This window comes from Hemiscyllium ocellatum, chromosome 25 (genome assembly GCF_020745735.1).
Source record: "Hemiscyllium ocellatum isolate sHemOce1 chromosome 25, sHemOce1.pat.X.cur, whole genome shotgun sequence".
Lineage (NCBI taxonomy): Eukaryota > Metazoa > Chordata > Chondrichthyes > Orectolobiformes > Hemiscylliidae > Hemiscyllium > Hemiscyllium ocellatum.
In genome coordinates, this window is record NC_083425.1 from 55,680,824 (window position 1) to 55,694,650 (window position 13,827).

The 13,827-nt window shown below is 41.4% G+C and overlaps 1 protein-coding gene across 3 annotated transcripts in view; it reads right to left on the bottom strand.

The window, feature by feature from the left end:
- itgb4 (integrin, beta 4) overlaps nucleotides 1–13,827 on the bottom strand; it is a 133,297-nt gene that overhangs the window by 10,004 nt on the left and 109,466 nt on the right. For 2 of the 3 annotated variants that reach the window (XM_060844379.1, XM_060844381.1), the window contains 3 exons: nucleotides 12,726–12,839; nucleotides 5,170–5,316; nucleotides 4,079–4,267 (listed from right to left, as the gene is read on the bottom strand). In XM_060844379.1, the coding sequence (XP_060700362.1) occupies nucleotides 4,079–4,267; nucleotides 5,170–5,316; nucleotides 12,726–12,839 (450 nt within the window). The remainder of the gene's footprint in view (nucleotides 1–4,078; nucleotides 4,268–5,169; nucleotides 5,317–12,725; nucleotides 12,840–13,827) is intronic. The other variant, XM_060844380.1, reaches the window with a different exon arrangement.

Sequence of the window (13,827 nt, forward strand, 5' to 3'; positions counted from 1 at the left end):
TTAGCAGATTCTGCTAAGGAGCCTTGGTGAATTTCTGCAGAGTATCTTGTAGATAATGCACATGCTGTTATTGAGCTTTGATGATAGACAGAGTGAATATTTGTGTATGTAGTGCCAATCAAGCGGGTTGCTTTGTCCTGAATGATGTCAAGCTTCTTCGATGTGATTGGAACTGTATTCATCCAGGCAAGTGTGGAATTTTCTATCACACTCGTGACTTGTGCCGTGTAGATGATGGACAGGAGATGAGATTTCCTAGCCTCAAACCTTCTTTTGTGACACCAGTATTTATATGGTGAGTCCAGTTGAATACTTTGTCAATAGATGTTGATAGTGCAGTTTCAGTAATGGTAATGCCAATGGATATCAAGGGATGATGGTTACATTCTCTCTTGTTAGATATAGTCATCATCTAGTTTTGTGTGGCACAAATGTCACTTGCCACTTTTCAGCCCAAAACCTGCTGTGAATGGTCATAGAATCATAGTACATCGAAACAGGCCCTTCAGCGCATAATGTCTATGCCAACCAACAAACACCAAAAAATATTAAGGTGTTTTGTCTTCAACAAGGACAGAACCCCCTCCCCCTCCGGTCTTCACCTTCCACTTCACCAACCTCCGTATACATCACATCATCCTCCGTCACTTCTGCCACTTACAAACAGACCCCACCACTAGGGATATATTTCCTTCCCCACCTTCAGCAGTTCATAGAGACCTTTCCCTCCACAACTCCCTTGTCAGATCCATGCCCCCCACCGGCCCACCCCCCACCCCCGGCACCTTCCCCTGCCATCGCAAGAAGTGCAAAACCTGCACCCACACCTCCCCCCTCACCTCTGTCCAAGGCCCCAAAGGATTCTTCCACATCCAACCGAAATTTACCTGTACTTCCACAAATGTCATCTCCTGTATCCATTGCACCTGATGTGGCTCCTCTACATTGGGGATACAGGACACCAACTTGCAAATCATTTCAGCAAACATCTCTGGGACATCCGCACCAACCAACCCCACCAGTCTGTGGCTGAACATTTTAATTCCCCCTCCTACTCCACCAAGGACTTGCAGGCTACCACCATCGCCAAACTCTCACTACCCGACGACTGGACGAAGAACGCTGCATCTTCCATCTTGGGACCCTGCAACCACATGGGATTGATGTGGATTTTACTAGTTTCCTCATTTCCCCTTCCCCCCATTATCCCAGTCTCAAGCCTCCAACTCAGCACTGCCCTGCTGACCTGTCCATTGTCTTTCTCATCTATCCACTCTGCCTTCCTCTCCAACCTATCACCTTCTCCACCAGCTACCAGCATTCTCAGCTACCCTTCCCCCCAGCCCCAACCTCCTCCCAATTATCTCTCAGCCCCCCCCGGCCCACAAGCCTCATTCCTGTTGAAGGGCTTATGCCCAAAATGTCGATTCTCCTGCTCCTCAAATGGTGCCTGACCTGCTGTGCTTTTCCAGCACCACACTCTCAACACCAAACAATATTAATCCCATTTACCTGGACTTTGTGCATACGCTACAGTGCCCTAGCATTTTAAGTGCTCAACCATATATTTCTTACATGTTGGGAGAGTATCTGCCTCCATCACCCTCTCAAACAGCATGTTCCATATTTCTACCATCTTCTGAGTGAAAATGTTTTCTCAGATCTTCTTTAAACCTCTTACTCCTCACTTTAAACTTATATCCTCAGGTCTTAGACACTTGTGCCACTGAGAAAAGATTCTCATGATCTGCCTTGTCTTCAACATTCATACCTTTGTAACTTCAATCAGATAACCCCCCCCCCCCAACTTGTTCTACTCCAAGGAAAACAAACCCAGCCTACCCAGTCTCTCCTCATAATTGAGATTTCTATCCCAAGCAAAATCCTGGTGAATCTCCTCTGCATCCTCTCCAGTGTAAATAAGTCCTTCCAACAGAGTGGTAACCAGAACTGCACGTACTATTTCATCTGTGGCCTAACCAATGAGTATTATGTAATCAATAGTGTACGTCCTCACTTTTGACCTTATGATGGAGGGTAGGTGATGAAGCAGCTGAAGATAGTTGCACCTAGGACTCCAATCAACAGAGAGCTTTTCCGCAGACTCCCATTGATTGCAGTTTGATAGGGCTCCTTAACGCAATACTTAGTCAAATGCAATTTTGATATCAAGGGCAGTCTACTCTCACCTTAGTTCTGGAATTCAGCTTTTTGTCCAGACTTGAACCAAGGCTGTAATGAGGTTAGGAGCTGAGTGGCCTTTGTGGAAGCCAAACTGGACATCAGTGAACAGATTATTGTTAAGCAACTGCAACTTGATAGCACAATTGATGAATCTTTTTGTCATTTTACTGGTGATTGAGAGTTATCTAATGGGAGAGTAATTGGCTGGTTTTGGATTTGGGACAGGACATATCTGGGTGATTTTCCACATTGTTGGATAGACACCAGGATTGTAGCTGTATTGGAACACCTTGACTGGGAAACAGCTGTTCTGGAGCACAAGTATTGCTGGAATATTGACAGGGTTCATAGTCTTTGCAATATGCAGTGTGTCCAGCTGTTCTTGATCATGTAGAGTGAATCAAATTGGCTGAAGAGTGACATTTGTGATATTCAGGATTTTCACAGAAGGCCGAGATGAACCATTACTCACCATTTCAAACTTCTTGAGCACTATCCACGAAATTAGGGTCGCTGACATGATTCTTAGATAGGGTTTGGATCTTTTGAACATTAAACAATGGGTTTGAAAGACTTATATTGATATAGCAACTTTCCTAACCTCAGAATGCTTCAAAATAATTTATCACTAATTAAAAACAATAGAAGTGTAGTCAATGGTTGTAATCTCTATGTAGTTGTCAGTATGTGACTTTGATATACATTGTAAATTATTCATCCTCAAGCTTCTTGAGCTGTCTACCAGTCATTAACACTAATGAACAAGACATCTTTCACTAGGTATTGGTAAGACTGTAACCATTATCTATAGCCCCTACCACAAATTCTATTCCCTGAATAACACCTTAGCCATCTCTCGTCAATTTTCTAAACCTAAGTTAGACTATTCACAGCTTTGATCATTTTATATAGAGACTAGCTGTCACCTACGTATCTCCATATCTATAACAGCATTAGACTGTCCTGCCTCAACTCATCTACTGGTGAAATTCTAGAGATTAGCCATCCTAGTGTTCCCATGGCCAGCTTCCCATCTTCCATCCACGAGAAACTAATACATGTACAAAAGTCAGCAATCCATAATCTTTGTGTCAAACCCATCAGCTTGCACTTGTTGGGCTTCATTAGCTCCTGGTTCTACAGTACTTCAATGTGAAAATTCTCATTCTCAAATCCCACCACAGCCTTGCCTCCATCTAGGTTTGTAACCTCCTTCATTCTTCCAATCTGTTGACATTTCTGTAATTCTCCAATTCTGACATGTTACAGCTCAATTTAAATTGCTGCACTGTTGGTGGTGCCAGGTCTTCAGCTGCCAGTGTCACACAGTACCCACTTAATTGACACTCAAAACCTCTCCATTTCTCTGTGTCTTTTTCCTTCTTTAAGATGCTCTGGGCATCTGTCCTAATATCTCCCTCTGTAGCATGGTGTCAGATCTTAATGAAGCAGATTGTGATATTTTACCATATAGATGTGCTCTGTAAGTGCAAATTTTGTTGCAGACATATAGAAATATATGCACTGTAAGGTCCCACAGATAGCAAAACTGTAATTGTGTTGGTCAAGGGATAAATAAAGATAAATATCCATTTTTAAATAGCTTTTTCCCAATCGTTGCTGACTTAAATATCTTGAATTCAGTCAACTTTGTCATACAGTGTAAGACTGTAAGTTATTTTAGGAGATTACACTCCAGTCAATTAGGTATCCAAAATCATCACTTGGCTTTTCTCATGGAATTAACTCCTTCACAACAAAACAGGCAATATTCCAAGATCCCAGACTGAACTCCTTATCCATAGTAATATTTTTTAATGCTTCATTTCTAACTAGTAGCAACATACAGAATATGTCCAGCGCAAGATCTCAAGCTTTTCAGTCCAACAATTACCTGGAACTGGGCTCAGAGGACTTAACGGGTCCACCTTTGATTCAATGGTGATGACGCCTTCTCGCTCTGGACCCCAGCCCTTATCACTCAAAGCCATGACCTTGAACATGTAGGAGTAGTTGGGTAGAAGATCATTGATGATAATGGAGTTCTCTTCGGGGTTTGAGATGTCAATTATTTTCGTCTCACCTGGAAAATCATGAGATACTGATTAAAATTCAACTTAATCATTTTGTGGTTAGACCAGAGTCAGATTTCAATAACAATTACCTTCCCTCTTCTCATATTCCTTCTCAGCGGGTATAGTACCTTCTCAGTAGGATAGTCTGTTATACAAGATGTAAGTTTCCCTAACTTCTGTCAGCTCCTGTTTGTGCAAAATACTTTGCCTTCATGGATTTCATTTTGCCTAGCTTCAGTCAATATAACCAAATGAAAAAGGAGCAGACTTAGACCACTTGGCCCCTCAAGCCTGCTCTGCCATTCCTAACGACATAATAAGCAATTCAGCCCCTCGAGACCGCTTCGCATTTTGATATGATCGTAGCTGATCTCATCTTGGCCTCAATTTCATCTTGGCCTCCGAAGAGCAACCCACCCAGACCCATTCCCCTACACTTAGCCCTGCATCTAACACTATGGGCAATTTAGCAGGGCCAATTCACCTAAAATGCACATCTTTGGACTGTGGGAGGAAACTGGAGCACCCGGAGGAAACCCATGCAGACACGGGGAGAATTTGCAAATTCCACACAGACAGTTGCCCAAGGTGGGAATTGAACCCATGTCCCTGGCACTGTGAGGCAGCAGTGCTAACCACTGGGTCAACGTGCTGCCATAAATTTGTCTGCCTCTGCCAACGTAACAATTAATCTGAAACACAAGCAGAAAAGAAACAGCAAGCCTGGCAACATCAGTGGAGGAGGAAACACAGATAACCTTTGTTCAACAGTCACTAACTGCAACTGGAGAAATTCTTAGGCTACCCATCAAACTGTGAGGGAACAAGTTCAGATATTGAGAGGAATTGGTGAGGCGTGGAACTCTCAGTGACGGCTGTGGTTCATGAAGTTCAGAGAGACAGCACTGACCTCCCAGAAGAGGCTGGTATGTGACTCGATAGCCTCGGATCTCACGGTCACATTGAGGTTTCTGCCAGCTGACTTTCAACGAGGTTGCTCCAAGGGCAGAGAACACGAGGCGAGTCGGAGTGTCTGGGATCCCAGGAGACCGGCTTTCTGGGGAGGAAAACAGGAATCAATTGAATAAGTCTTGGATTAATTGAAGGTTAGAACACAAGCTAAAGTTCTTCACAAGCAACAACTTCCTTCACTGGGCCTTTGTCTGATGTCCTATAACATATAGCCAGCTAACCAGCACCAAATGTACAGAAGTTTTAATGTTGGCAAAATTAATGTCACTTTAGCAGATTGAAGTAGGTCCATTTACAATTCCTGCATTTCTCTCTATCCATCAAACTGTCAAGCAAAGGGTGGGCACAGAATAAGTTGCGCATAATGTCAGCCAAAACCTTTTCCATTTTCACTGGGTTTTGGGGTTGATGCTAGAAATCTGTCATTGGCAAGGGAGTGATGGGGAGGGTGTTTGTTTTTGAGGTTGGTAAGATTAATATATTTTCGGGAGTAGTTTTGAATCGAGGCTACATGAAGGGGTACTTATGTATTCTGCAAGAAGTTTGTGAGAGAACAGTTGTTTTGCAGGGGAGAAAAAGTGACAAATGTATGCTTGAAGACAGTGGCAGCAATCTCTGAGCTTATCATGTGCAGACCTTGAGTCTCCCAAAATCCCAGAAGGGGATATTGGGATCTAAATAACTATGCTGTAGACTGTTCTAAAATGAAAGGCTATTGGAATCAAATCTAGCTATTTAACAGTTCTATCTGAATAGAGGATTATTATTTTTCACACTACTATTGGGAATGCCATAAAAGCATGAGTGAAAGTAAGCCACTTGGCCCATCGAATCTGCTATGCCATTCAATGAGCTTTTAAGCAGATCCAATAATTTTCAGCTCCACTTTCCTGAAATATTTATGATTCATTGCTCTAAGATTATACCCTCTGGTCCCCAACTTCCCACAAGGGGAAACAACCTCTCATAAAGACCCTGTCTTTTTAGTTTTCTATATTTTAAATAATGGACTGAAATTGGAAAAGAACTGTTTTAAAATCAAGTATTGTTGAAAGATTACTGGAGTTTTTGAAAGCAAATAACCTGAACACTCATTATAAATGCTGTTTATACATCTGCTTATTCAAGCAGTAATTGAAGTATAGTTTGCAGATGAGCTGGAACTGAGGGATGTGAGCAAGATAAAGAGAAATCATCAAACCTCCACAGCTCAGGAGTTCTCCATTCTCTGCAGTAAAACCCATTATAAGCCTGAAGAAAACTAGTTTATTCTTCCTTCAGCAGTTGGTGTAACTTGTGACTTTAAATTGGCATGTCAGAGATCTTTTATCAGTGTGAACCAATCTCTTGCAAACCAGTGTCAACATCCAGAGAAGAAAGACTGAGAAGCAGAGCTTTGACCAACGCAAGAGCCATCTGAGCAGATTCTTTGACTACTGAACTGTTTTCCTGGTTTTTGCCATCATCCATAATATCCATGTCATTTTCCTGTCTGTGTGTGTAAGGGGGATGTTTACACTAGTGGAGTTATTTGATGATAATTAAATATCATTAATGATTATTTATCCATAGTTAGAGCCTATTTATTTGTAGTAAATAAAAAATGTTAAGTGAAGAAAGTCCTTAAAAGGGCTGTCAATCTACAGGGAGTGCAATATATGGGAGCTATACAAAGGAATGAGAGTTTATATAGTTAAATTATAAGTTGCTGACAGAAATTATGTTGAAGAGCCACCAGACTTGAAACATTAACTCTGCTTTCTCTCCACAGATGCTGTCAGACCTGCTGAGTTTTACCAGCAATTTTGATTTCTTTGTTGAAAAGAAAATAGCCTTTGGTCAATCATGCATTTTTAGTCAATTGCCATGGAAAACATTTTACATCATTAAACCTTGCTGCGTCCTTCTTACAGCTAATAACTGTTTGAATCTCTTTTTAAAAGTTAACAGTTTTCACATAATCATATCACAGGGTAGATTTGAATTCAAGGTCCAGAATTACAGGGCATTTCTGTAAATTGAGTATTTAATTCCAAACTAATACTATTTTATACATTAGGATAGAAAGTACATAAGGTGATGCAGTTGAGCAGGATAAACGAAGCAGTGGAATTCATGATAAATAGTGGGACCCTGGGAAGCACCATAGAATAGAGGACCTTGATGTGCATGCCCACTGGTCACTTAAGGTATCAGGACAATGGATAAAGTGGTTACGAAGGTATATGGGATGTTTGCCTCCATTAGCCACAGGGAGGTTATGATGGGAAAAGTATGTAAAAAGTTGGTTAGGCTACAGTTACAGTATTGTGTGTAGTTCTGGAATCTACATTTTAGAAGGGATGTGATTGCACTGGAGAGGGTGCAGAGGAGATTTACCTGGATGTTGCCAGAGCTGGAGAGTTTCAGTTATGAAGAGACATTAGACAGACTGAGGTTGTTTTGCTTGGAGAGGAGGAGATTGAGAGGGGACATGATTGAGATGTAAAATATTATGAGGGCATAGAGAGAGTGGGCAAAGAGAAACCTTCCCTCTTGATGGAGGAATTAATGACTGAGGACATAGATCTAAGGGAAGGGGAAGGAAGGTTAGAGGGGATGTGAGGAAAAATGTTTTCACTTAGAGGGTGGTGAGAATCTAGAACTTACTGCTTGTAAGGGTGGTAGAGATAAATTCTCATAACAGGAATGAACTTCCTGAGGAAGTAGTAGATGCAGGTACAGTTACAATGTTTAAAAGACATTTGGATGGATACATGAATAGGAAAGGTCTGGAGAGATATGGGCCAGGAGCAGGCAGGTGGGACTAGTTCAGTTTGGGATTATGTTCGGCATGGACTGGTTTGTTTCTGTAAAGGTCACTTTCTGTACTGGATGACTCTATAACTCTGTATGTCTTTAGACACACACTTGTGATGCCAAGGTATATGGCCCAAGCGCTGGAAATTGGGATTAGAATAGTTAGATGTTTGTTTTTTACTAGCACAGACTTGATGGGGCAAATGACCTTTCTCTGCTCCGTAGACCTCTATAACTCCATTTATACCTACCCAAATAACCTTTCTGGCTTATCAGGAATGTATTTACCTCTGCCTTCAAATATTCAAGGACTTTGCTATCTCCACATTTTGAGGAATCAATTGAACCAGAACATTACCTTCTGGCTTAAACTTCTGATAAACATGCCCTTCCAACAAGAAATTCTCCTTATCTCTGTCTTAAATATACAACAAAGCAGGATTTTATGCTTTAAAACATTTTGAAACAATGAGCCCTGGCTTGAGATTCTCCTGTGAGAGGAAGCATCCTTTCCACAAATACCCTATCAGGGCCCCTCAGTTTCAATCAAGTCACTTCTTCAAAACTCTTCTAAACTCCAGCAGATAGAGTCATAGAGACATACAGCATGGAAACAGGTCCTTCCCTCCAACTCGTCCATGCCTGCTAGATATCTGAAATTAACCTCATTTGCCAGCATTTGACCTATATCCTTCTAAAACTCTTCTGATTCATATACCCAACCTGATGCCCTTTAAATGTTGTAACTGTACCAACCTGCACCACTTCTCTGGCAGTTCATTTCAAACATGCACCACCTGCTGTGTGAAAAAGTAGCCCGTAAGGTCCCTTTTAAATCTTTCACCTCTCACCTTAAATCTACTCCTGCTCGTTTTGGACTCTACCCTGGGAAAAGACCTTGACTATTCATGCTATCCATGCCCCTCATATTTTTATAAATCTTTATAAGGTCAACCCTCAGCCTCCGATGCTCCAGGAAGAATAGACCCAGCCTATTCAGTCTCTTCCTATAATGCAAACCCTCCAACTCTGGCAACATTCTTATAAATTCCTGAAACCTTTCAAGTTTAACGATATCCTTCCCATAGCAGGGCAACCAGAATTGAACACAGTATTCCAAAAGTGGCCGAACCAATGTCTTGTACAGCTGCAACATGACCTTCCAACTCCTATACTCAATGCACTGATCAATAAAAGCAAGTGTATCAAACACCTTTTTCACCACCCTGTTTATCTGCGACTCCACTTTCAAGGAATTATGAATCTGCACTCCAAAATCCTTTGTTCAGCAACACTCACCAGGACTTTACCATTAAGTGTGTAAGTTCTGCCCTGATTTGCCATATCAAAATGTAGCACCTCACATTTACCTAGATTAAACTCCATTTGCCACTCCTCAGCCCATTGGCCCGTCTGATTAAGGTTCCATTGTACTCTGAGGTAACCTTCGGCACACCTCCAATGTTGGTGTCATCTGAAAATTTACAAACCATGCCTCTGATATTCACATCCAAATCATTTATATAATTGACAAAAAGCAGTGGACCTAGCATCAATCCCTGAGGCACACCGCTAGTCACAAGCCTCCAGTCTGAAAATCAACCTGCCATCACCACCCTCTACCTCCTATCTTCTAGCCAGTTTTGTATCCAATGACTAGTTCTTCCTGTACTCAATGTGATCTAACTTTGTTAATCAATCTACCATGTGGAACCTTGTTGAACGCCTTACTGAAGTCCACATAGACAACGCCCATCGCTCTGCCATCATCAATCCTATTTGTCACTTCAAAAACTTCAATGAAGTTAGTGAGTCATGATTTCCCAAGCACACAGCCATGTGACTATCCCGAATCAGTCCTTTCCAAATACATGTTAATCCTGTCCCTCAGAATCCTCTGCAACAACTTGCACACCACAGATGTCAGGCTCAGTGGTATATAGTTCCCTGGCTTTTCCTTACCATCTTTCTTAGATAGTGGCACCATGTTAGCCAACCTCCAGTCTTTCAGCATCTCATCTGTGACTATCAATGATAGAAAAAGGCCCAGCAATCACTTCCCAGCTCCCCCCAAAGTTCTAGGGTACACCTGATCCAGTCCCAGGGATTTATCCACCTTTATGTGTTTGACGATGTCGAGCACGTCTCCTGTGTAATATGAACACTTTTCAAGTTATCACTATTTATTTCCCCAAGTTCTCTAGCTTCCAAATCCTTCTCCATGGTAAACACTAATGCGAAATACTCAGTTGGTACCTCCCCCATCTCCTGCGGTTACACACATAGGTGATCTTGCTGATCATTAAGGGGCCCAATTCTGTCCCCAGTTATTCTTTTGTCCTTAATGTATTCGTAGAAACTATTTGCCAAAGCTGTCTCTTTATCTCTTTTTGACTTCGTGAGTTTTCTTTTAAGTATAGGAGAAAGTGAGGACTGCAGATGCTGGAGATAGAGCTGAAAAAGTGTTGCTGGAAAAGCGCAGCAGGTCAGGCAGCATCCAAGGAGCAGGAGAATCAACATTTTGGGCATGAGCCTGAAGAAGGGCCCTATGAAGTCCTGAAGAAGGGCTCATGCCTGAAACGTCGATTCACCTGCTCCTTGGATGCTGCTGGACCTGCTGTGCTTTTCTAGCAACACTTTTTCAGTTCTTTTAAGTATACTCCAGGGATTCACTTGATTCCTGTGTCTGTACCTGGCGTATGTTCCCTTCTTACTCTTGATCAAAACCTCAATTTCTCTAGTCATCCAGCATTCCCTACATCTACCTGCCTTGCCCTTTAGCTAAACAGGACATATTGTCCCTGGACTCCCGTCATCTCACTTTTGAAGGCTTCCAAATTTCCAGTTTTCACTTGTGAATATCTGCTGCAAGTCAACTTCTGAAAGTTCTTGCTGAATACCATCAAAATCAACCTTCCTCCAATTTAGAACTCTGACTTATAAACCAGGTCATAATGACGCTAAGCAGTGTGTGCTGTGAGGAGGATGCGAAGAGGCTGCAGGGTGACTTGAACAGACTGGCTGAGTCGGCAAATGTTTGGCAATGCAACATAATGTGGATAAATGTGAGGTTACTAAACAACTAAACACACTTCCTGCAGACATAACCATCAGTGACATTGAAATTCTCCCAAATCTCCCACAACAACATTCTACTAAAGACCATCTTTGCACCTTAACTATCTAAAGACACAGCTTACTGCTCTAAAAACACTGCTCAAGGGTAACTTGGTATCTATGTTTTATATTTTAAAAAACAGTTTCAGCTAGAGACAGATCTCAATAAAAATATGAAAAGAATTGCCCTACTTACTATTATCGATTTACAAACGAACAGAGTATGATTGGACTTAATAAACCACTTAGGTAAAAACAATGACTGCAGATGCTGTAAACCAGATTCTGGAGTAGAGTGGTGCTGGAAAAGCACAACAGTTCAGGCAGCATCCGAGGAGCAGGAAAATCCGACGTTTTGGGCAAAAGCCCTTCATCAGGAATACCACTTAGCTGTTCCCTGCTGTTATGAGCTCCTGATAGTGAGTTTCTCCAAGGTGAACTGTGAATTTCGTTATTCCTTTAGTTTTCTTGGATCTAACTCAGATGTCCAGTGATACTTGAAAGTAACAGCACAGGCAGTCAGCTGTGAAAGGTCACTGGCTGGTCAGCCTGCTGTGCAGATTCATTGATTTTTTTTCACCTCCCACCTGGTCCCTGCTCCCTCTCGTTTTAAAGTACCTTGTTTTTGATTTTCTTTCTCCAAAGTTCAAAGACAATGCACAGCTTATAAAACATAATGCTCCCCAAAAAAAGAGGGAATCCATTCCAACACTGAAGAAACCTCAAAAAACGAGCAGCTCCTACAGTCACAATTTTCTCCCGTCCTTCATCCTATAAGTCCAGCCTGTTCCAATCTTTCCTCAGATGACAAGTCTACTCATTTGAAGTATTAGATTAGTAAACCTTCTCTAGACTGATTTCAACACATTGCCATCCTTTGTTTATTAAGAAGACACAGTACTCCAGATGTGGTCTATTAACTGAAATATAGCTTTCTTCCTTTCATATTAAATTTTCCTTACAATAAACATTAACATTCTGTTAGCTTTTCTAATTACTATCGGCATATTAAAGTTTGCAATTTATGGATAACAGATCCTTTTGCTCCTGAGAGCTCCACAATCACTCACCATTTAGACAAATATACTTCATTGTTCCTGCCAAAATTAACAGTTTCATATTTTCTTCAATTTTCCAAATTTTCTCCACTTGCCAGATCTTCATCCACTTTTGTAGCTTTCTTATGTTCTCTTCACAATTTACTTTTCTGCCTATCTTGTTTCATTTGCAAATTTAGCAACCTTACCTTCATCCTCTTGATTCGATATCATTTATATAAATAGTTTAAATATGAACCAATTTGAATCTGAAACTGCATCAGAATCTCAATATGAATCTAAATAAATCTGAATTGGCATAATGGGAATTATGAATTATGTGAACCTGAATCAATCTGAATTGCAATCATTTGGAATATGAATCTTAATCAATCTGAACCGGAATCATTCTGAATGTGATCCTGAATTAATCTGAGTCGGAATCTCAATCATTTTGAAAATGGACTGGAATGTGAATTATTCTGAATGTGGATGTAATAATTGTGATTAAGAATCAGAGTTTATGGAAACGAGGTCTAACCATGTAGAACCATCTCCAGGTTCTCAAGAGCAGCATTTATATCCTCAGATTCAGTGCGTCTCCTCCCTCCAATGTTCGTGTAGTTAACTCCTTCCTTTCCGTACATTCGTGATTCTGCACAAACAAACATCTATCAGGGACTCAGAACAACATGACTGGAGCAGTCTGTACCTCTACCTCAATTGACCAAGATTTCCAACCAGTACTGCAATTGGCTGGGGTACAGTTTCACAGTTTCTGCCTTGTGGTTGTCCTTCCTGTATGATTGACTCTGAAACCCGATGTCAGATAGACACTGCAACTTTTCATTCGCTTGCAATCAGGATCTTGGCCCCTCCTTAGTTCCGGGCACACCCTGATAGCTATCCACCTGAGATTAACTAACTCACTTCAAGTTAGAATCTGAGCATTTACAAGATCAGGAGCAAAGCCATGCAGACCCTTGAGCCTGTATTGTCATGCAGTTCGACCATGACCAGTCTGTATCTTAACTCCATTTGCCCAACATGGTTCTGTTATCCATAAACCACTTGACAAACAAAACAATCAACAGGAGTTTTGAAATTTTCAATTAATCCTCTGTCTCAAATGTTTTTGAGGAAGACTAGTAATTTTAACAAGGTCAGCCAGATAGAGCTCATAGAATATGAGTTCCCTGATTGGACCAGATTAATAGCTCCAATCAGGGAGCCCTGGCTGACTGATAAGAACAGGAGTATCAGACTTCCTGCTGACTCTGAGAGCTGGTTCTGAGGAAGCTGGATCAGTGTCAAGGACTCTCTATATGTAAATGAAATTGGAATACTGACCATTTGTGGAGTTATTTCAGTGGAGACAAGAGAAAACCATGCTCCTGAAGAAATGTGCTTGCAACAGTTGTCTTTGAGTTGGGGTAAGCATTTCTGGTGTCAACTCGTTATTTGGGAAGCTTGACTCATTTGATCCTGCCACTAAAATCTGGACTCAGTGTGTGGGAGCAATTGCAGGTTGACTAGGGAAAAATTCCATGATTCTGCAGGGCCTGCCCAGTGCCCTTTGCCCCAAAAAACTTGGTTAATTGAGGTTGAGGTACAGACTGCTCCAGGCATGTTGTTCTGAGTTC